The 24,955-nt window shown below is 41.5% G+C and overlaps 1 protein-coding gene across 9 annotated transcripts in view; it reads left to right on the forward strand.

The window, feature by feature from the left end:
- Nucleotides 1-24,955, forward strand: part of CELF2 (CUGBP Elav-like family member 2) — a 1,986,852-nt gene that overhangs the window by 1,696,104 nt on the left and 265,793 nt on the right. For 8 of the 9 annotated variants that reach the window (XM_044088293.1, XM_044088297.1, XM_044088292.1 and 5 more), the window contains exons 9-10: nt 5,350-5,484; nt 8,466-8,516. In XM_044088293.1, the coding sequence (XP_043944228.1) occupies nt 5,350-5,484; nt 8,466-8,516 (186 nt within the window). The remainder of the gene's footprint in view (nt 1-5,349; nt 5,485-8,465; nt 8,517-24,955) is intronic. The other variant, XM_044088301.1, reaches the window with a different exon arrangement.

The following is a 24,955-nucleotide window of genomic DNA, read 5'->3' on the forward strand; positions in this document are numbered from 1 at the left end:
TTCTCTTTGAGGCAGATATTTCTGACCTGATCTTGTTTTCTTGGAAAGCTACTAGCTGTCCATAATACAATGAAAAATACAGCAGATGAGCTTATAATGTTGTCGTCTGTAGTGTCAGATCACACTACCATTCACTCTGAATGGAAGTAGTAAGAAATGCAGCAAAGTCTGAGAATTCTCAGTAGGAATGTCAGCAGCTGATTTTCTATGTCTTTTACAGATTTGTTTTCCTACACACCTATTACAAGTTTGTTAAAGTACTTTGTGAGGTGAGAGCAAACAGATGAGATAACATAATAATTGATTTTGAGTTTCAGGTACTGTCCCAGCATTCCTTCTTCACCTAACTTCTCTCAAGTCAGTCAGAGCATCGCATTTCTTGCCTTGGAAACCTCAAATATTTAGTCAATTATAAATGAGAAATATCCCTAGAAGTGCGCTCAGTAAAATACACAATTTGAAATGCATGCTTGGCACTTGCATAAATATCTTTGCACAGTAGCAGTCATTTAGCATGATGAATTCTTTAATTTTTATGTCATATTTCCATACTGAGCATTATTTAAAAATGTTTTGTGTTCCTTTTTAAAACTGACTAGTATAATAATGTTTGACATGCCCCTCTTTCTATACTTTGCTAGAGCTAGATGTTTAAATTATACATTGTTTTGGTGGTATACAAAACATTCATAACTATGCAGAAACTTAGGTTTATGTCCCTGGGAGGGGAAATAATGAAGTTGTAAATTCTTAGAGCATGCATAATTTTATGACCCCAGTGAGTATAAGTCACAAAAGGGACTATATCATGCTGTGTGTGTTTTCCCTTAGCAAGAAACTCAGATGTGTCGGGTGAAGTGAAGTTAGAATAAGGGAGACAAATTCCTAAAAAAAAGTGTCATAACATTTAATTCGTCTCTCACATGGTGTAGAATGAAGAAGCTGATAAGATGAACTTTGATATAGGGTATAGTTGTTCTTTATGGAATTTAGACATCCAAAGAATGATTGCTTTATATTAATATGAAGAAAATGAGCATAATATTGCCAGAAAAGACAACTCTGCATCTAGGGGACTTCAAGTTCAGCTTTATTAAACTGTTATTTTGTCTAAAGAACACCATGTAATTTAAGCATCCAAAGTACATGACAATGAACAAAATTCCTTATAAGCAGATAACCATAACTGCTAAGTTAACAATTTCAGTTTGAGGAAATATGTTTTTTTAACAGGTCGATGAACATAGTTACAAGTTAAGAAATGCTAGTCATTGTTTGACCATAAGAGAGCAATAACCCCAACATTAAATTGCAGTCAGATCAAACATTTGGGTAACAGCATGAATAAAACATTGGATTTAGATATTGTAAATATCAAGACAGTTAATTAATTAGTTTTGAACCATTAAATATCAAAGCTAAACATTTGATGAGAATCAGCAAATGATGACCTGTTCATAAGTTCTTAAAAGTCCCAGTACTAGCTGTAAATCCATAGACAAAACTTTTCATCTTAGTTAAAAGTTGATGGATAGTTTGTGTGAAGCGACTGAGATTTAAACTGAAGTTTCAGTAAAAGACTAGTTTTATCCAGTGCTGTGAAAAATCCATATTCTTTCTTCTTCTAGTAAACATTTTTTCTTTTAGGTTGAATTGAAAACCATCAAAGCCAAAGAGTATATACAGATGATCTGTCATTCTCTAGTGTCACTAGAGGTCTGTTAACATTCGGGTTATTAGCAGAACATTGTCAAGAAAGGCATACCACGTGAAGTAGAACAGAAGCAGCTAACTTGCAGAAGATACTGCACCTGAAAACTTTAGACTAGTGAACTTTCAAACTATAAGAACTGCAGTTAGATCAGAGCTAGAAACAGTGGAATACAAAGCAGCACTGAGCTAGAAGCAGTGGAATACAAAGCAGCACAGAGCTAAAAGCAGTGGAATACAGTGGCATACACCTTGAGTAGATAATTGGTTAAGATAATAAGCTGAATATGTTATTTTATGTACAGATAACATTTTCTAGGAAATCCATCAAGCAAATCAGTACGTAGAATTTAGCTGTGATATCCATTTTTATCCCCCATACCCTTACCTTTAAACATGGAAGAAAAGATGTCCCTTTCCCTTGAGCTTACAACATCATATTTGTCTTTATAATCTTTTCTTTGATAGAGAAGGTCCTGGATTTCAACCCTAACAGTTATCTTTATTTGCCTGTAGTGGTACAGGTCTTAAAAAAGACAGAAGCCATCAAATAGTAAGGTCTTATCTGGCTAAAAAGGTGAGGTTCATCATTCTCAGTTGCTGCATTAGCTGCTATTTAGGTCATAAATTATACAGCTTTTGATTTCTTATTAAAATATTTTCTGTTATGAGTACTCAGTCATGACAGCAGTCTTTGTTTAGTACCGACATGTGTTGTTTTCTTGAACTTTGCTGTATTGTGCAGAATCAGGAAATCTTACAATTGTTCATCCCTTTAAACTCCTAGATGATTTAGTCATTCACAGATTGCCAGTGTTCCACTTTGCATCAGCCTAGCCTACCTTGTCTGAGCCATTTTTCCTGAGTTAATGACTGTAACTTCCTGCCAGTGGGGGAAGAATCATTCAGAAGTGTGCCAACATTTGTTGTGTCTTAGAATTTTCTTGGATGCCCTGCTTCTTTATCCCTGCTTGGTGTCGGGCAGTGAGCAAGATCAGCTGCGTTTGACCTGCCTGCATGAGAACATGCCTAGAGACCCTGTGTTCCTTAATTTCTAAGGGGCTAATATAATGGGGATGCATCTGAAAACTACTCAGTGTCATAGCTTATTTAACACTTAACTCAGCTGCTTTTCCTTGGGATGAGCAACTAGATCTCTGGCCACACAGTCCCACCCCTAACTTCCCCCTGTAACTCTTTTAGTACCTGACATGGATACCCATGACTTGGGTCCGGGCTGCACTTGTCTGTGCCTCAGAGTCTGCCTTTGTTTCAGTTGTTGCTTTTGCCATATTTTGTGGATGTTGTAAAGAAATTGTGCAAGCAGCTATGTGTCAAGGTGTTTTAGACTTTTACGTAGGAGAGTGTTTAGGAACAGGGTTGCTCTGCCGATTACTCAGAGCCAGTTGAATATATTTACAAGTATGCACTGATGTGTTGGGTTCAGCTGAAAAGATGAAGTGGCATGTTTTTTCTAACTCATGGCTTGCATGCTTCTAGGAAGATCAAGTAACATGTTTTGTAAGACGGTCTTAGTTGTGATAGTGTTTTATTGAACATATTTTTCAGCGTATAGCCTGAAGTGACAATGAGGGTTGGAGTAAGGCTGGGGTATTTTTTCTGAGGTAGAGTTGCTTAAAGTTCGAATTAGTGTGGTTGTATTTGTTAGCCTTGGGGGGGGGGTTCATTACTATTGATGTTTGGGAGTTAAGCAGTAGTTATTTTTGGTCCTGGTACATAAATAAAGCAAGTCATTCTGTATATCTTTATTAACTGTTGCAAAATGGCTTGCTTGATTTTTTTGGCAGTATACTCCAACAAGTGGAGAGATTAGTGTGATATCATCAATAAATAGATACTTAAATGTGCTTTGGGGTACCACATAATGCAGGGAAGCAGAGTTAAGTAATGTTGAGTCGGTGCATACCTGGAAAATATGATTAGAAAAATTGTTTTTAAAGCAGGTAATACTGTTGATACCAAAGATGAATTTGGCGAGCTTGAAGAGTAATTGGAATTGGTCCACTGTCTCAGAGGGGTTTGGTCCTGGCAGTGAAGACAGTAGCAGCAATAATCTTACTATTGGTAATGTTGTTAGAGTTTGTGAGTGGCTGTATAGAATGGAAAGTGCCAAATCCTTTAAAGGAGCCATGTTGGACACCACATAATAGACAGTAATTATGTAGTCAAAGATTTGATCATAAATCAGTTTCTTGAAGGTCTTTGTGACAGGCATAGAATCATCTGTTGATGCTGGGATGCTCTGTGCCCTGTGGTTAACAACAAGTTATTATGGGGTGTTTGTCAGTTTTACTAGCAGCCATTTTAAGACAAGCTGATGAAGTACACTTTGTCTTGCACCTGATCTTTTATCTAGCTGTCAGATTTTTACTTTCCTAGCTTTATTTTTTTTGGGGGGATGAGTGGAATAAAAGGAGTTGATTTCAGCTAAGGAGTATTTTGTTGTGATTTCTACTTGCGAATGAAGGCTGTGATTGGTTTAGTAATGTATGTAATTATGTTAGTAGGTGTATTCCAACTCATTTGCAGACAAGAAGTTGTGTGATTGGGAAAGTAGAGGGCTTAGCACTTTCCTTTCTATTTCTGTGGTATGTAGCTTTTGCAGTGGTAGTGTATATTCTTCAAAATCTTTTTACTAAAAATAATTTTTGTTGGAGGTCGGTATTCCTTCAGTTGCCTTTCCAGGTTTTCCATGCTTTATCTCTTTGTCTTGTCAGTGATTTAATCTCTGTAGCTAATTGTGGTAGAAGATTTGAGGCACCTGTGGATTTGATTGAAGAGTTTCTCTCGAATTTTGGTTAACAGGGAAATATAGTACCATAATGCTTCATTGGGGGTTAATAGTTAATATAAAAACACCCAAGTCAGTAGGCTGTGTAACTCAAATTCTTTAGATGCAGAGGTAAGATGTCACAGTATGATTTGAGGGGACATTTGGGAGCTTAAATCTCCAGTAAGATATGATGGGACCGTTATCACTGAATGAATCTGACAACACCATTATTCTTAGACACAGATGGGATATAGTAATTAAGATAATATGTGGTGTTGACTTTGGAGACTTTTGGTCTTATAGACTTTTACTAGCTTTTCAAAGTTGTTAAGGGCCATGTTGCTGGACTTAATTTAGGTTAATGTCTTGTATAATAATGGAGATCTTTTTTGCATTAATGTGCCTAAACTACTTTTCTGAAAAAAAATATTGCTGTTTAATAAGAATAGTAGAAAGGTATATTAACTTCAAACCCATTGCTGCTGCTATCACAACAAGGTATTTGGATTATTACGGGGCTATTTTATTGCTGTATTTTCTCCTTTAAGGACCTCCCTTCATGCAGAAGCTTTAGTTACTTAATTTAATATCTCTAGCTTTCGTGACATAATTTCTTGTATATGAACCTGTTACACTTCTATTACCTCTGTCCAATTTTCCATCCTCTTTCAAAGTAATCTCAATATGTAAAGGCAAGTGATCCTTTGATTGTACTGAACTTAACTGCTAGTATCTAACATAAAAAAGAACACTTGATCTCTGGCACTTACTATACTTATTCCTAGTTTGCTTCCCAGTGGAGTCAGCTAATGTATACATCTTTCTTTTTTATGTCCTTTTTATAGGCATGAATGCCTTGCAGTTACAGAATCTGGCAACTCTTGCAGCTGCTGCAGCCGCAGCCCAGAACTCTGCAGCAACCAGTAATGCAAATCCTCTTTCCTCTGCTACTAGTGCCCTTGGAGCACTCACAAGTCCAGGTAGGGAAAAATCTTTTCTTTCTGTCTGCTGGGCTAGTTTGCTGCTGCTCAGTTAGCCATGCTGTTAGGGTTACCACCTCTTCCCGTTTTGTTCAAAGAATAGTTCTGATTTTAACATTTGTGGTCTGAGGGGAAAAAAATGCAAACAAAATATGACAAGTTGTGTTTGAACTGTAGTGGCAAGTTTTTTTTTCTAAATGTTGCAGAAAACTACCACTACATGGCTCATATGTAAGCTGAAATGGCAAAGCTTCTACAGTACTGCCTTAATTTTGACAATAATGTGGAAAAAGCCCTTTGTTTTTGCAGAGAATGTGTCACATCCTATGGAGTTTCACATTTCAGTAAAAAAAAAAAAAAAAAAAAAAAAAAAAGCCTTTTGTTTTTGAAAACCCTGTCATATCCTGTGGAGTTTCTCGTTTCAGTAAAAAAAAAAAAAAGAAAGAAAAGGTCCCAGTTCTGAATAGGTGGTAACCTTAATTGCTGTAATGCTTCATCTCCGGGTATTAACTCTGATTTTTTTTTTTTTAAGTGCAGGATATAATAGCAGTATAAAAACATATGCAGTGGTGGGCAGTAGACAGCAGTGCTGTTTATGCTGGCATCCTTTATGTTGTGTGAATAGTCCTTCAGGTGAGACATTTGTGAATTGCATGTTTTAAGGATGTTAGGTGTATTTGGTTTAGGACAGAAATTTGAATAATTTGATGGTTAGTTCTTAGTTTAATAAACTTGTTATAGAATCCCGCCAGCCGTAAGGTGCAAGACAGTGAGTTTTTTCCTTCTGTTGGTTATATAAATCCTGTGTTTTGTATCTCTGTAAATATATTGTGAAGCTATTTTTATGTTTGTTGCATCTCCATGGATACATGTCACTAAACCCCTCGTATATTTATTGCTGATTTGAAATACAGTAGGTACACATCTGTATCTACTTTTGCTTATCAGATCCTTGTGTGGTACTGATCTGATAGATCCATTCCACTGATGTTAAGATGTGTTCTGCTTTTTTTCATTTCTCAAGCAGTGTGAGTTGTGTATATGTGTTTGCGCATCTTTGTGGACACCACTGTATATGGTGACATATATTCATGCCTGCATGTATAAAGCTATACACTCATGTAAACACTGAGAGAGAAAAAAAATGTGTAACATTCCATGTTTTAATGTACTGTTTCTTTCCATCATCGAGAGAGCTAAAAAATACTGTAAACTATAGATAAGTAAATCCTATATACTCTGATAGAAGTAAATTACCTTCAACATCCACGACAGGGCACAGTTTGTGTCATTCTGCACACTAAAAAGCGAGTACTGTGCCCACCATCACCAACAGTGCATGCTTGCTGTGTGCTGTTCTTTTGACTGGTACCTGATGATGTAGCAATACATTATGAGGCCTTCCTAGCATGGTTTCTTAGTAACATGAAGTTACTGGTTTAACGACTGCCAAAAGATAGCTCTTTATATTTATGTTTTCCCTTGTGTATATTTGTAACTACCCATACTTTTGGACCTATAATCACCTACAAACTTCAGATTGGCTCCATCTTTTACCAGTGACAATGCCTTCTTTTTATAGGGTATTAAAACGCCATTTTACCATGATTTCTTAGGTAACTTGGTGTATGCTTTATGTGAACACTTATATTCTAAGTTAAAAGGTTTGTCAGCCATTCAAGCTTTTAATTTTACACGTAGGACAAGGTGCCTTAATAGTACAGTTCACTATACCATCCCATTGTCTGAACACCAACTGTTTATCTAGCGATTGAAGGTAGAAGTGTGCAGTAACATCAGCACATCCCGTGCATTTAATTGCACATGTACTGATGACTACAATCTTTACAGGCTTCAGCTCAGGCTTGGTAGCTGTACTGTTACATTCAGCATTAAACTTCTGTGCTGGTCCAACTGAAATGGGAAAAGCACAGAGGATACTCAACCTTCCTTTCCTTAGTGTCATTTTAGAAATCTAAGTGTGATGCTGAATCCAGGATGGCAGTGTCTTAGATAACACCTTACCTCTGTATCTGTGAGTTAATAGATGTTTTGCTTTTGTTTTCTTTCCATCTTATCAGTTATCTTAATGTTGAGTGGTTTATGTGCATGAATTTGTGCATTTTATAAACAGTTGAATACAGTATATGGCTGAGACCAGTGAAGTAGCGCCACACATATGGCATGGCTTAAAACGAAGAAATACTATTTCATTTGCAAAAAAAAGAAAAAAGTCTCAGCTGTACCTGGGAGCAAATGTGGTATAATATTTATAATGTGAGGATTTGTAGTATCATTTGAACTGGCTAAGTAATTGTACCAGTTGACATTACTTTTAACAAGCTAATGCACATAGATTCAGGGAAGACTGTTAAGTGCATTTTAAGGTCACAGGATAATTTGGAGTAAATGTAAGTACTGTGTGTGTTTTTCAGTTGTGCTTAAATGTTTGGAAGAAGGCAGCCTAATCATTTAAGAGCCCTGCTTGGAAATGTGTGTATGTAGTGTGTGTGTGTGTGTGTGTGTGTGTGTGTGTGTGTGTGTAGTGTGTGTGTGTGTTTGTGTTTAACATGGCAAGTACGCAGTAATTTCCTTCTGTTGTTTTATCAAATATTTGCTTAGTCAAAGTAACTTTTGAATGTTAAGGGTTATAGGTGTTTTTGATGATAAGGCATTTCAGGTAGCCACAACTGGTCTTTAGCCTTCAACTAGTCAGGTAAACCTTTTTATTTTGTTTTTCATGGTAGAAATTCAGAGCAGTTGCTCTCTCAGCAGTATATTCGTTCAGCAGTGTAATGTCTGAATTTTGTGCTCTTTTCAGCCTCATACATTTGAGGGCAAGATAAGTAGTTTCATTAAGACATTCCCTGTGGGGAATGTAAACATTTTTCATTGTGCTGCTTACAATGTTATTTATGTGATAGCCCAGTTGAGATGTGAAGAAATATTTTTGTCTGAGTTTTGTTTTCTTATCTCCTCAGCTGGGTGGACTGCAGGATTGGGAGGTCAAGGGAGTTGCGAAAGGTTGCACAGTGAGTATTCAGCTTTTAGGGGGGTTGTGTAGCAATGTTTGTGTTGTTTATTGTAGCTTTGCTAGTATATAAAATAATGTTAAATGCTTCATACAAATATATGGTTATGATTTTATAAAAGATTTAATGTGTTAAATGCTTCATGCAAATATATGGTTATGATTTTATAAAGAATTTGATTTTTATGCCTTTATTTGGATGTTACAACTGTGTAGTTTTGTGTATTTAAAAAATATGAAATCTTCTAAATAATTCATTAGATAATGTTATTAATTGTGTGGCAGATATTTAATTCTGTCGCTCTGCAGATTGACTATTGTAAAAAGGATTGCCCAACTATCTTTGTAATCTCACTGTTGTGCTTAGAATAGATTCCAAGATCAACACTGATTTTAATGTAACCAGTCCACAGATTATCTCAGAAATTAATATTTGCCTTTGTATGTGGTTGATTGTCTGTGCTGTTTTATTTATATGGTATCTGTGAAGTATAGTAAACTAGTTTAATATGCTGATTTTGTGACACAGATCAGTGGCATCACTCCAGGCAAACGTGTGCCATTCATTAACTGGTTTACTGTAATTCCATTGTGCATTTTTTGTTTCTTTTCATTTAAGGGCAAGCTAATGAAACTTACTCCTGAAAAATCTTCCCTTCCTTGCCAAACTGTTGTATTGCAACTTCACATACATTGTGACTTCTGCCCTGCTTTCACTCTAACTTAATATATTCATGTTTGTGTTATTTCAGCTTCAGAAAACCTTGTCAGGAGAACCAGTACTGTTGGCACCACAAACAGTACAAAATATCAATATTTTATTTCCTTTGCTAATAGAAGTAAAATTTATAGCTAAACTTCTGTTTTGCAGCTGTCTTACAAACACATTTTAATGATTTTGCTGCAGCTGAGGTATACTGATTGAAGTGTTATGGAGATAGCTGGAATATTGGCATTTAGTTTCAAACATTGTTTTAGGGTGGCCACGGTGGTGCAGCGGTTAGCGATGCTGCCTCACAGCAAGAGGTTCTCTGGTTCGATCCTTGGCTGGGGTGCCTTCTGTGTGGAGTCTGCATGTCCTCCCTGTGGTCGTGTGAGTTTCCTCTGGGTGCTCCGGTTTCCTCCCACATCCCAAAGACATATGCTGTAGGTGGATTGGACACTCTAAATTGGCCCTAGGTGTGAGTGTGTGCGTGTGTGTGTGTGCCTTCTGTGGAAGGTTGGGCGCCGGGCTAGCAACTCGACACTGTAAAACTCCACTGCCAATCATGAGCAGACAGGTGATCTGCTGTGGTGACCCCTAACTGGAAAAAGCCAAAAGAAAAAGAAGTTTCAAACATTGTTTTCTTAACAGGCAGCAAGATTGTGTTTGCTGTTTTAATGCTGTGGTAATAGTAGGTTTGGTTCTTATGGCAAACTGTTGTGTATCTTCATCTGTTGGCTAGAAAGCTGACACACTGCCAATGTATTCCAGATTCACTGGTACACGTGCTGATCCTAAGGAACTGTCACCATCTGGAAAATTACCCATTTGTACCTTGGCTGCTATTTGTGACATTTAAGATATTAACCCCAGCTCACTGGAATGTTTTCACCAAAGTAACCACTCTTGACATTTCTTGTGAAAGTGTATGTTTACAGATTGTGGTTGTTGTGTCTTTCGGCTTTTCCCATTTAGGGGTCGCCACAGCGGAACTCGGTCTGCTAATGATTGGCAGCTGATTTTTACATGCCGAGTTGCCAGCCCTGACGCACAACCTTCAACGAAGGTACGCCCATTCACGCATGTCTCCATGCAGAAGATGCTGTAGCTGAGAGTCGAACCGCACAGTGTCTTACTGTGAGGCGACAACGCTACCGCAGCACCACCACCGCGGATATGCTTACAGATTGTGGTATTTGGTCATATTTCTGCAAAATAATTGATAGTTTGTAGAAATGAATTTGTGCTTCATGTTATGTTGATCCCTTTATCTGGTCCAGTCTCCATTTCAGTCCCTTAAGAATTACTTGTATGCCTCCTGTCTTTGGCAGTCATTTCTTCTGCTCTGCCATCCATTTTTTGACTGCCTTTGCTTCCATTCTAGCAGACCATAAACTGCTGTCTACAACTGCTTCTTTAGCTTCATTTGTTCTTTAGTGTCTGCTGTTCTACCTCTTGGAGCTGGACCACTTCATTGGCATATTAGGAAGGGTAGTTTCTCAGAGGAGCAGTCTGCAACTTCACATACATTGTCCTGCATGTTAGGTGATTTTTTTTGTGTTATGAAGCTGGATGGAGCTACTGATGTCATGCACATCACCGCATGAAGAATCAGTTAACTTTAACCCCCCCCCATGCGGAATTGTAGCTGCAGTTTGCCACACAGTTATGGTATTAACACCATCACCAGCAAAGTATTAGCAGAAACCCCTCCCTCCTGGAGTGGGTGACCTAGCAAAAAGCCACTACTTCTCATGCCCCCTACCTGACCTTTCTGTTGCTTGAGCCCCTAGTGAAACTTGGGTCACGGTAAGGGCTCCGTATCTCTCCACTATGGATATGGGCTCACCCACTGATCTCTGTAAAAGATATATGCTGCTTAATGTATGATTCAGTAGAAGTGTAGTGGTTCCTTCTCTTCTGTTTAATTAATTACTGCCCCCGTTAATAAATGTGCATTTTTTGCATTACCCTCTTTTCTGCCTTGTTTGTGTTATTACTTTCCACATTAAATACATAGGACCATAGGAGGTTACTAGGCTAATGGCATAGGGCCCTTACAAGCCTAGCCAAGTGCAACTCCTGTTCCCAAGAATATCAAAGTATTAATCAGTATTAAGTTAAAAACTACTGCTCCTGTCCAACAGGGACGCAGGTGAAACTCCCGGGGTGAATTTCCGGTTTCCCATCCAATCATCCAAATTATGCTTAAATAGGGTCTTTGTTTTAACCTGCACAGCCAAACAGTAGATTCCAAAAATAGGCGCCCCATCACCAATCCCTGTGGAACCCCACTGGTTACAGGTCTGCAGGTAGAGGTAGAGTCACCTGTTTTGACTGTGTGCGTTCTATTGGTGAGCCAGTTTGCAACCCACCTGACAATATACGGGTTGATCTCCAGCTGGCTGAGTGTATCAATGATGTCTGAGTGAGGAATAGTGTCAAAGGCTTTGGCCAGTTCCAGGTAGGCTGTATACATGGATTTGCCTTTGTCCATGACTTTGTTGACTGTCTCACTCTCATGTTTATACTCTATTCCTTTCCGCTGTTTTGTTCTCTTTTGTAGTGAATCGTTTTTTTATGTTAATATTGTTTCTTGTAATTTGTTCATCTTTCCCCTATTTTTTAATTGTGGACATGGATTACATGTTTGTTCATTGTAGGTTGGTAGTCTCCCCTAGCTTTGCACTGTGATCATTGCTCATGTTTAATGTGTTCATGTGACTGGCTGGCTAGTGGTACATCCCCCATGATTTCTTATTTTATGTACCGGATATTTCCTTCTTCATAGGTTCATAGGTTCATAGGTTCATACTAGGCTATCTGCCCGAGGGCATTTATAAGCCTAGCCCATTGTTTTGTGGCTTACGCCACCCCTTTAGTATGGGGAACTATACCCATTATTTTGCTGTGCCTCTGTCGAGCAGTGACACTGAGGTAATTCCTGGGGTATATCTGCGATCTCCCATCCATTGGTCAAGATTTCTCTTGAACAAGGCCAGCGAGGTGCTCTGCCTCACATGTACCGGGATTTTGTTCCACAGCATAGGGAGTCTTTGGGTGATGAATCTATCCCTCCAGCGCGTCCTATTAATAGCCGTGTCGAGGTTTAAGTCTCCCGCCCTTGTGGCTCTGATGGATCTAGATTTTTTGAGGTGAAGCATATTCATCAAATCTGGGTTTGACATGGCCTTGTATGTTAGGCAAAGGTCACCTCTGAGCAGCGTAAGCGACTGAATAGAGCTGGAGTTCTTTCAGTCGGGCAGCATAGGACAGATTTTGAGACCCTTTATCCTTTTGGTGAGGAACTTTGTGGCCTCTCCAGCTGCTGCAAGTGTCGGGTCAGATACATTCGAATGGGGCATTGTACTCAATCATTGGTCTGATGAGTGATGAGTAAAGGGAGACTATGACCTCCCTTGATCTAGATGAGAATCCCTTCATGATAAGGTGGGCAATGTAGAAGGACTTCCTAACTACTTTAGCTACATGGGTGTCGAATGACAGACTACTATCAACCTGGGTCCCCAGGTCCCTGATAACTTCTTCTGTGCTCAGTGGATTGCCACCTATTTGGTAGCTAGGGGTAACCTTGTTTTTCCCGAAGGGTATGACTATGCATTTTTGGCATTTAACTTTAGGCCGTGGCTCTGGCACCAGTTATCCGTTTCTGTGAGACCCTTCTGAAGGATATCTGTGTCAGATGTGTTTTCTACTATGGCCAGTTTGCAGTCATCTGCAAACTTTGTCAGCCATAACCCTCCTGTGTTTGCTTGTACTGGAAAAGTAGATGCCAAACAAGAGTGGGCCCAGGACTGAGCCCTGTGGGACACCACTTGTGACAGGCTTTGAGTCTGACATGGCGCCAGCAACTCTGACCCTGTGGGTTCTGTCACTCAGCCAGTTTGCAACCCATCTTGTGATGTATGGGTTAACATTTAAGCTGATGAGTTTTTCAATGATACCCGAGTGGGGTATTGTATCAAGGCCTTAGCCAGATCGAGGTAGGCTGTATGGACTGCCTTTCCCTCATCAATGGCTTTGGTGACTGTTTGAAAAAGTCAACCAAGTTTAAAAGGCATGATCTGCCTTTGACAAAGCCAAACTGGGTTGGATCCAAAGTCTGCAAATTCCCTATGTCTTTATTTATGAGGTCCATTATGATCCTCTCCATGGCTTTGCAGATAAGGCTTGTCAAGCTAATGGGCCGGTAATTTCCAGGGTCTGTGGAGGCACCGCCTTTGTGAAGTGGGACCACAGTTGCAGTGCGCCACTCCTGGAGTAGTATCCAGAGGTAAGACTTTGATTAAACAGCTGTCCTAGCTGTGGGTTTAATTCCTCATTGAGTTCGTGGAGCACACAGCCGGGGACACCATCGGGTCCCATGGATGCTGTGTTTTTTGCTTTGGAGAGAGCAGTTCTCACTTGGGCGCTGGAGATGTTTGGGGGGCTGCACTCATTTGGTATAGATATCTCTCCTTTTGGGGAGGAGGGGGGGGGAAAGTTTGCACTGAACCTGTCAGCCAGTATGTTGGCAATGTCTGTAGGATCAGTAATCTTCACATCATTTTGAACTAGTTCTGAGCATATCTGGGAGTTTCCTCCTAGGTTTCTAACATAGCTAAAGAAGGCCTTATGATTGTGAGTAATCACTTTTCCTATTTGTATTTTGTTATTAAAAAAAGTCAAGTGTCCGCTATACCAGTGGACAACACACCTATATGTGTACTAGGTATGATGTCCCAAGTGCCATTTTTATGTCCTCAGTCATCTGGAGAGGTTGGTAATATAAATCAGACCTGCACAAATCAGAAAATAATAAAGGTCACATTCCCCTGAGTCAAAATGCAGTGGGTAGCTTTTGGTGAGGAAGTAGTAATTGTAACATTTAAACAAAATAAGTACATTTTTAAATTACTTTTTATTTTCATTTATAAGTCATGGAAATATTAAATGCTCCCCCTGTATTATATTTCACGTACTTGATGCTTCAATAGGATTACTATACATCTCAATTCTGTTCAGTCCTTAAGACTGCTTACTCTGTTTCTATTGAACTTTTCTGTTTCATAGTGTCTTTCATTTAGTTTACATATAGTTTGGCAAGGTAAGGCTGCTTAGTTTCAACATACTTCAACATGCTGCCAAACATTGTATTCCTTTGGCATTCCTATCACGTTGTGACACACAAGGCACAGTATAGTGCTTTTACAGAATACAGTGAATAGTATTTATCCTTGCATTCAGTGTTGAAAATGTACTGTACTGGTTGTCATTTATTCTATGTTTGCTTTGAACTTGGGACAATTCACAAGTGACGCATGCAAGCATGAAACATATCCTGTTAAACTGCGTTAAACCACAAGATCTGAATTAGTTTACTTCATTTGATCTTCAACCTGTGGGTATCGGATCCGTAATGGATCCAAGCCAACAACTTCACAAGCATCTGCTCCAAGCTCCTCCCCCGACCCATAATACACCACCACTACCTTCCAACCCTCAGATCTCATTTGCCATGGCTTCCAACGCATCATGATTCTTGAGCTCCAGGTTGTAAGTTTTTGGTGGTGTAGGTCCCCCCCCCCCATTGGTGCATTGAGTGTAGGTACTTTTCTTTAGTTTTCAGGTAGTTTTGGAGGAGCCATTCAAAGGTCGCCTGACGTTGCACCTGGCGGCATGGGAATCCATGTCATCAGACCGTTGGGTGCTTCAGATAATTTCCGGAGGCTATTCAGTCCTGTTTGTGGTTCTCCTTACACCTTAAAAACACCTCCCAGATATACCTCCCACGCAAAGGGAGGCAGCAGCACTCAAGGTTTCCAAGCTGCTAAAGAAACAAGCCATCGAACCCGTACCCCCCCCCCAGATCAATCCGGATCAGGCATCTGCTCCAGGTTCATTTTGGTGCCAAAAAAGATGGGGGACTTGAAGCCCATTGTCAACCAGCCTACTCTGAACCTGTCAGTTGCCAAAGAGAAGTTCCGGATGGTCAACTTACAGTCCATCCTGCCGTACCTGCAAGAGAGTGACTGGATGTGCTCATTTGACCTCCAGGATGCTTACTATCACATAAAGATGCACAAAAGCTCCAGGAGGTTTCTCCGCATCTGGCTAGGAGCCAATCATTACCAGTTTCGAGCCCTACCCTTTGGTCTCACCACAGCCCCCATAGTGTTCACCAAAGTGATGGCAGTAGTGACGGCTCACCTGAGGCTTCAGGGGATTCAGGTCTACCTTTACCTGGACAATTGGCTCCTTACTGCTCCCAGCAAGTGTCTACTTTGTCAGACCAGAGACTATTTCCTATGTCTTGCACACTATCTAGGGATTGCAATCACCACAGCCAAATCTCTTCTGAACCCTGTCCAGGTTATAGAGTACATAGGATCATGGATAGATACGTTGCAGACAAAAGTTTTCCTGACCTTGGAGAGAGTTAAAAATTTAAGGATGCATGTCGCTTTCATTTACCGATCTCGTCATCCCTCAGCAGAGTCGGTTTTAAGGACCCTAGGCTCTATGGCAGTGATGATAACTCTTCTACCATGTGCTTGCTTACACATGCGAGTACTACAGTGGACTCTAGCGGTGCAATGGTCTTTATTGGATCTTCCGTGTCACACCCGATACACATAAGCAAAGTCTGCAGGTCATCCCTTCTATGGTGGATGCAGTCTTTGGAAATCTTGGAAGGATGACCTTTTGTTCCAGCCCCTGCCCAAGCCACAGTGACCACGGATGCCTCCCAGCTAGGGTGGGGGGGCATTGTTCGGGAAGGACAGTCCAGGGCATGTGGTCCCCAATCGAGACCAGTTTGCATATAAACGTTCTGGAGATGAGGGCAGGCCCTTCATGCCTTTCTACCTCTGGGACCCATTGCAATCCAGTCAGATAATATGTCGGTGGTCTGGTATATCAGCAAACAGGGCGGGACCAGATCTTACCCCCTTTGTCGCGAGGCCATGAGAGTTTGGGAATGGGCGATCTCCGCCTGTCGTTTTCTGGTAGCAATGCATATCCTGGGGTGGCCCAAAAATTTGGCGGACAAACTGAGCTGGATTATTCTGATGCCTTATGAGTGGTCTCTGAATCCTTCAGTAGCGGAGCAGATCTTTCTAGAGTGGGGTTGGCCTTGCTGTGATCTCTTCGCATCTCCTTACAATGCGAAGTGCAGCGAGTTCTTTGCTCTGAACTCCCCGCCGGGGGAGTCCCCCAGAGATGCTCTAGTCCATGTTTGGCCTTCCGGTCTTCTTTATGCTTATCCCCCTGTACCCCTTATTCCGAAGTTCCTACACAAAGCTTGTTGACTGGGAAGCAAAGTGATCCTCATTGTCCCTTTTTGGCCTCGCCAAGTATGGTTTCCCTTCCTTTGGTTTCATCTTCTAGTTCCTCTTTGTATCTTGGATCCCATTCAGGATCTCATTTCTCACCCCTCGAGGGTCCCTCATCTGAATCTGGACAGTCTGAAGCTCACTGCTTGGCTGCTTCAGTTCCCTTAATTGCTAGGACTCCCAGATTGTCTTCTTCGGTCAGGTCTATTCTGGTGGCAGCTCATAAGTCATCCACCAGGAAGGTTTATCGCAGCAAATGGAAGCGTTTTTCCTTTTGGGCCTCTCAAAGGAGTTTAGATCCTTTCACAACTCCCATTCCAGTTATCCTTGACTTTCTGGCACATATTTTTCAACAAGGGCCTAGCTCGTCTACGGTCAATGTTCAGCTAGCTGCCATTTCTCATTTTCACATTGGTGAGAGCTCTGCTTCTTTGGCCTCTTCCAGATTGTGTAAAGCCTTTATCAAAGGTACCTTCCTCTTATGTCCGCTGGTCAAAGATCCCATCCCTCTGTGGGACCTTACTATGATACTACAAGCATTGGTTGCCCCTCCATTTGAACATGCAGCAACCACAGATCTTATGTTTTTGTCTTGGAAGACAGCCTTCCTAGTCGCTATCACCTCAGCTAGAAGGGTGTTAGAACTCTATACATGGTTTTCCATAAGGACAGGGTTTCTCTTCACACCAATCCTTCTTTTCTCCCAAAAGTAGCATCTGAGGTTAATATCAATCAAACTATCAATTTTCCTGTTTTCTTTACAAATTTTACAAGCAAAATTGAATACAAGTTGCATTTGTTGTATGTTCATAACAGTTACGGTTCTGTTTGCACAGGATCAGAACTTTTCGTAAGTCTGACCAGTTGTTTGTGTCCTTTTCTAAACCTTTTTTGGGTAAACCGATTTCCAAAGTGACCATTGCCAGGTGGATCTCTCTATGTATCCTTCAGATCTACAAGGATAAAGGTTTGTCTTCTGCGGGTCAGGGGTAGAGCTCACTCGACAAGGTCCATGGCTACTTCGGTGGCCTTTTGGTCGAGAGTATCCTTAGATGACATTTGTTCTGCGGCTACTTTGTCTTCATCTCATACCTTTATTTCTCACTATAAACTGGATTTGATTTCTTGAAGGAGAGCATCCTTTTGTTCCGCGGTGCTCCAGAATGTCCTTTCATGAGGGCCACCCAGGTATTTAGTAGCTGGAGACTCTGTCCCACAGGTTGAAGATCAAATGAAGTAAACTACTTCAGATAAAAAAGTTATGTACTCACTATAACGTTCCATTTGAGTAGTTCTACTTCATTTGTCTTCAACCATCCATCCCGCCTTCCCCCTGGCCTTGCCATATGAACAGTGTTCATAGCTGGCATTTTGTGTGTGTAAGGTGTTTTGGATCGGGTTGTTAATGTAGGGTTCAGCAAACTCGATCTGAGGGTTGAAAGATGGTGGTGTATTATGGATAGGGGGAGGAGCTTGAAGCTCACCGCAGATGTTTGTGAAATTGCCGGCTCGGATCTATAACGGATTCGATACCCACAGGTTGAAGACAAATGAAGTAGAACTGCTCAGATGGAATGTTATGGTGAGTACATAACTTCTTTTTCTTCAATTAAAAGATCAATTTGATTTGTGTATTTTTTCCCAGCTTAACGTGGTTCTACTAATGGATGTATTGTACAAAAGTCGGAAGTGATGTTTCACCTTTTATCAGCTGTTTCCTGGAAAGTTTATTTTGAGTGCTTTCATTCCTGCCACAAATATTTGTGTTGGAAGTTTATCCTTTCCCTTAAGTTGAATAATAAAGACCATTCCAATGTGTTGTTATTATCACAAAAGTAAAACTGATGATAATTTCTGGGCTCATTTCCTTGTCTCCACCAACTACATTCCATATGGTAAAGTAAATCATTGTGCTCAGTTTCTGCTTATTTGAGAAAGGCTTAAAATATCCTATGTTTTAGTCCACTGTAGTGGAGGTATATTACTTTGCTAACTAGCACCGACATTACAATGTCACAAGATGCTGCTACAACAAACTTGCTTTTGCATAATGCAGTGCTGTTTGTTTCTCTCTCTGAATAAATTCTTCTGTAGGAGTAAGATGTTCATCGTGTTACCCTGCTGCAGTCATTACACTTGGGTTATCCTGTCGTCAGGCGGTTCCGCAGTCGGCCTGAATTCCAAAGTCTAGGTCTGGCGTCGGTTGCTGTCGCTTCTTCCCTGACGTCAGTGCACCAGGGGTATATAAGAGGCATCCGACGCCATTTTCTTCAGTCTTTCTTGCCGCGCGGTGCCCGAAGCAGAAGCAGTTCGCAAGTGCCAGTAGGCCAACACCTGAGATTTTCGAATCGAATTTCAGTCCGAAGTCTTCAAAGCTAAGTACTCCATTGGGGAACCTTTTCTTGCCTCAGTCCGATGTCAGAAAAAGTTAACAATTGCATTTCTTGTGGGAAGCAAATACCTCATAAGGACTTTCATTCTTATTGTATACCTTGCCTAGGCCCAGACCACGACGTCACTGGTTATCGGTTTTGTGCTAGGTTCAATAAGCGAACTATAAAGCGACGCTTTGATTTCGCACAACACTACTTTGGTAGGAAATTTAATTACACTATGCCGTCGGAGCAACTGACTACCGGCGTGCATAAAAAATGCAAAGATAAAGACAGGCAGCCTAGATCCAAGCCAGACTCTGAGGCCTCGGCTGGGCCAGTCGCCGGTTCTCCGGTTTTCAGTGAGGCGCCTACGCAGCCCCTGGCGACCGCAGAATTGGAACCCCAGACCGCTTCGGATTCTCAAGCAGAGAGTTCTAGGCCAACGCAACCATTTTCTTTAGGCCCTACCGACAACATTGCAGAAGGAGAAGCCAGTGCTGCGGAAACACCTTCTGTTACAGAAGGTGTCTTCAGACCGACTACTCTCACCATAAAATCTTATGCTAAGCTTAAGACTCCTCTAAAACCAAAAAAGACGGCACATCAGTCTCCAGTTCAAGGCCCCATGCCTAAGAAACAGATGCTTAAAATGGCTGAAGATTTGATTTCTTTAATCAGGGGTTCCCAACCCCCCCCCCCAGACAAAAGGCCTAGACAAGAGGAGGATTATGCCTCCTCTGATCAAGTGTCTGTTTCCTCAGGCTCCTCTGAGGAACAGGATTACTCCTTTCCCCCTTATGAAGATTCTGATGCTGAAGATTCCATTCCCTCAGCTTCTCCCCCTGAAGACTATTCCTTTGGGGAAACCTTACATACCATGAGGGAACATTTCCACTGGGAAGGTCAGGACTACTCCGACTCAAAGAAAAGGCTCTGAGAGTTTCTTTTACTCCCCCAGCACAGACCACTTGCTATCCCTCCAGTTTTAGACATTGTGGATGATGTTTACTTAGAATCTAGTCTAAATCCAGATTCTCTGCCACCTGCTCCAGCCAAACCAGATAGATATTATAGAGTGCCTGACTTACACAAATTCCTTTACAAAAGCCCTGTTGCTGACCCAGAGACAATCTCCCAGGGTCCCAAAGGGGCTAAGGTGTCTATGGCTAAAAATCCTGTACCCTCTCAAAGGGACTCCAGAGCACTAGATAGGTGGGGGAAGAAGGTTTACACCTCAGCTACTCTAGCTATAAGAGCAGTAAATTGTCAATTTCACATGCTGAAATACCAGCAATTCCTAATGTCTCAAATAAAACAAAAGATGAGCACGCACCCTCAACAGTCTGAATTCAAGGAAATGCAGGATCTGTTGCATGCAGCTGAACAGGTGGGCAAACGTACTTTACAATGTGGATTTGATTCCTTGGAAGCTTCCTGTAGAGCAGCTGTTACTGGGTCTGTTATACGTAGGCATGCTTGGTTAAAGGAACAAACTCTGCCTGATCATGTTAAAGCAAAGTTACTAGATGCACCCTTACAGCAGGATGTCTTCTTTGGGGTTAAAGCAGAAGAGGTTTTAAAGAAAATGGAGGATAAGGCAAAATCTGTGCAGATGGTCAAAGATTTCTTACAGGTACAACCCCCACGCTTCAGCAGAAATTGGCCAACAAAAATTGGTCCTTTCCAGTTTCTGACAGACCACAGAGGGGTAAATACAGATGCCCAAGGGGCAGAGGACAAGCACAAATCCCTTACAAACCTCGCCAATGGGGCACTGCAACACAGAAGGGAGGAGAAGACAGGTCCCAAACTACTAGAAGGCAAACACAATGACTTAAACCTCAAACTGCCAAGCAAAACTCTCTTGGCAGCTCCTTTGGGAGGAAAATTTGCATTTTTTACAGGCAACTGGCGCATCGTCACAAAGGACAAATGGGTCCTAGACATTATCTCACAAGGATACAGATTTCATTTCCACACCTTGCTAAGGATAAAAGGAATGCCAAACCTGCCACAAAATCAATGGGCAGAGGCACAAAAACAAATTACAGCTCTCATGGACATGAGAGCCATTCAACTGGTACCTTCACAGGAGCAAGGCCAAGGATTTTACTCAAGGCTCTTTCTAGTCCCCAGAAAGGACAATGCATGGAGACCCATTCTGGACCTTTCAATTCTAAACACCTTCTTGCAAGTACCCAAATTCAAGATGCTAACACTACAGCAGCTTCTTCCCATGTTGGGCAAGAAAGCTTGGCTAGTAACGTTGGACCTCAAGGAGGCATACCTGCATGTCCCTATCAGACAAAATTGCAGAAGATCCCTCCATTTCATTGCAGGTTCAACCCATTACCAATTCTCTGCACTGCCCTTTGGCTTATCTACTGCACCCAGGGTCTTCACAAAATGCCTGGCACCAGTAATTGCATACTGCAGACAAAGAGGAATTCAAATATACCCATACCTGGATGACTGCCTCATCCAAGCAGAAAGCAAGAACATTATCTTACAACATCTGACTTTTGTAAAACACCTTCTAAGTTGCCTAGGGTACACAGTAAATGAAAAGAAATCAAAACTAGTGCCCTCACAAAATATGGCATTCCTGGGTGCCAGCTTGAATACAACGGCCCAGATGGCTTATCTGCCACCAGACAAACCACTACAGCTAGCTCAATACTTCAAAATAATGGCAACAAAGACCCAACTCCCTGCAAGAAAAATTCTGCAGGCCTTGGGCTTCATGGCATCTTGCATACTACTAATACCATTTGCAAAACTGTATATGAGGAAATTACAATGGTACCTAAAAAGCGTATGGACTCAACATAGCCACAGCTTGGAAACAATGATACCTCTCATTCCCTGCCTTCAACAGGAGTTTCTATGGTGGTCACAGGCATGTCACCTCAACAAGGGTCAGCCTTTCACCTTACCCCAAGCCAGGCAAACTATGACAACAGATGCATCGGACTATGCCTGGGGGGCACACATGGCAGGACGGTGCGTTCAAGGCATATGGACTGCAGATCAAAGGAATCTGCACATCAATCAAAAAGAAATGTTAGCTGTACAGAATGCCTTGTCAGCCTTCAAGGACCTCTTACATCCAGGACAGCTTATAATAAGGACAGACAACACCACAGTAATGTGGTACATAAACAAACCAGGGGGTACACACTCCTACCCTCTATGCAGGCAAGCAATGACCTTGTGGAACACAGCACTGACTTACCAAGTTCAATTACAAGCTCAATTCCTGCCAGGAAAAAAGAACACATTGGCAGGCAACCTAAGCAGAAACATCATGGATCCCCACGAGTAGAAACTGGATCCACAAGTATTTGCAATGATAACTCAAAAATGGGGGCGCCCAGACATAGACCTGTTTGCCAACCCCCAAAACTATCAGCTGTCAAAATTTTGCACAAGGACATTTCACCATCAAGCTTGGAAAGTGAACGCACTCTCATTCAGTTGGAAAAAGCTGACAGTATATGCCTTTCCTCCATTGCCCCTTCTCACAAAGGTGCTGCTGAAAGTCAGGATGGAGAGACCCCGAATGATACTCATTGCCCCAGACTGGCCACGCCAGCACTGGTACCCACTACTAAGGAACATGGCCCAGGGCCCACCATGGATTTTACCACAAATTCCTCATCTGCTCACACAGCAAGGCAGTCAGATTCTACACAGCCAGCTCAAAACCTTAAATTTGGCTGCATGGCAAATCACCTAAGCAACCAGCCAGCTCCTCTTTCACAAGCTGTTATGGATGTTATTCTGGAGGCCCAGCACCAGGAAAGCCTACTCAGACAAATGGAAAAGATTTTGCGCCTGGAACCAAGCTAAAGGCCAAAATACCCTTCAGCCGGACATACCTCAGATTCTACAATATTTAACTGAGATATTACACAAAGGACTTTCTTTTTCATCTATTAAAATCCACGCCTCAGCTATTTCAGCTCACTACAACACGGATCATCCCTTATTTTCACATCCACTTCTAAGGCAGTATCTCAGAGGGGCCAAAAACATTAGGCCTCCCAGGAGAGTGCCAACACCAACTTGGGACCTCAATTTTGTTCTGGAAAAACTTACGCTGCCACCTTTTGAGCCAGCTTTCTCAGCTGACTTAAAGTTTATGTCATGGAAGACTGCCCTGCTGCTAGCAATTACTTCAGCCAGAAGAGTCTCAGAGCTTCAGGCACTAATGGCTTCATCAAGACAGAGTTTCTCTACGAACTAACCCCTCCTTTATGCCAAAGGTGGTATCCAGTGTGGCTCTAAATCAAACCATCCATTTACCCACCTTCTTTCCAAATCCACAGAACAAAGGAGAAAAACTCCTGCATTCCTTGGACATTCACAGGCAACTACATTACTACTTGGATAAAACTAAGGTTTTCAGAAAATCTGACCAGCTTTTTGTATCCTATGTTACAGCATCACAAAGAAAGGCTATCTCAAAATCGACCATTTCCAAATGGATAGGACATTGCATACATTTTTGCTACACCTGTCATGGAAAACCAGTTCCTGCTAGCATAAGGCCCCACTCCACCAGGGCAGCAGCTACATCTGCAGCCTTCCTCAGGGGGGTGCCAACCAAGGATATTCTGGAAGCTGCAACTTGGAGTTCAGTACACACCTTCACCAAACACGATCACTTACCACTTTACTCTAAGACTAGAGCTGGCTTCGCCACTGCAGTTTTGCAGGGCCTTCTAGCCTCCTCTAACCCTGTTTGACTCCACCTCCCATCCTTAGCTTTGGGATTCTACCCAAGTGTAATGACTGCAGCAGGGTAACACGATGAACATAGTACAGTTTTGTACCTACCATAAATGTCGATGTTCGAGTGTATACCCTGCTGCAGTCCAGGTTACCCTCCCTCCATCCCCTCTGTCCTAACTAAAACCTTTCAATACCTTAAAATCTGATACAACCTTTGTGGTGTATTTGCTTATAGCTGGAGGGATGTTTTGTTTGTGCTAAACTTTTATTATTAGTACTATCTACTGACCACCTTTTGGGGGGGCACCTGACATCTGGGGCAAGAAAAACTGAAGAAAATGGTGTCTGATGCCTCTTATATACCCCTGGCACACTGACGTCAGGGAAGAAGCGACAGCAACCGACGCCGGACCAAGACTTTGGAATTCAGGCCGACTGTGAGACCGCCTGACGACAGGATAACCCAAGTGTAATGACTGCAGCAGGGTATACACTCGAACATCTACATTTATGGTAGGTACAAAACTGTACTTTATCCAACATTTTTCCTGCATGTAGCCAGTGCACCATCAGTACAAATGCCAAACAGTCTGGTAAAAGTCTATTTCCATGTTATTGTTCACATACTTTTTCACTTCTGTGGGGATTTCTTTTCATGGTATGTGATCTGCTACAGAGCACGTAGCAGCACATTCTTCAGTAAATTTGTTGGTCATCTACTGGAATAAAACTGAGAAAATTTATTTTTAACATCAGTGCTATCACTCATAGCTAGGGAGTAGAATTCAGTGTCTGTCTGCCTCATTTGATCAGTTAGATTGGTAGTAATGTCCTCTGCTTTTCTGTGTACATTCATGTCGGGTAAGAGACATTCTCAAATAGTTCTTTTTCTGTACACAACTCTGAAGCAATGCCCAACATATGTTAAAGAAGTCATCTAATGTAAAGCTTTTCTGAGCAGTAGCAATTTCCCTTGAAGTTTCAAAGCTAACAGTAGAAGCTGCTTCTACCCATTGCTCCCATTTGTGAAAAATTCCTGTTCACTAATTTTTTTTTTCATTAAAATTTTCTTTCATGCATATCCACACACAGTGCCTGTCTCTGAGGTGTAGTTCATAGATTCATAGGTAGATACTAGGCTATCGGCCCTAGGGCCTATACAAGCCTAGCCAAAAAGGTACCCTGGCTTTCACCACCCAAGAAAATTATTTTCCTGTGCCCTCTGCCAAGCAGAGCCACAGAGGTGATCCCTGGTGAATTTCCTATTTCCATCCAATCATTAAGATTTTTC

This window comes from Protopterus annectens, chromosome 11.part0 (genome assembly GCF_019279795.1).
Source record: "Protopterus annectens isolate FY-2018-M chromosome 11.part0, PAN1.0, whole genome shotgun sequence".
In the NCBI taxonomy this organism is placed as follows: Eukaryota; Metazoa; Chordata; order Ceratodontiformes; family Protopteridae; genus Protopterus; species Protopterus annectens.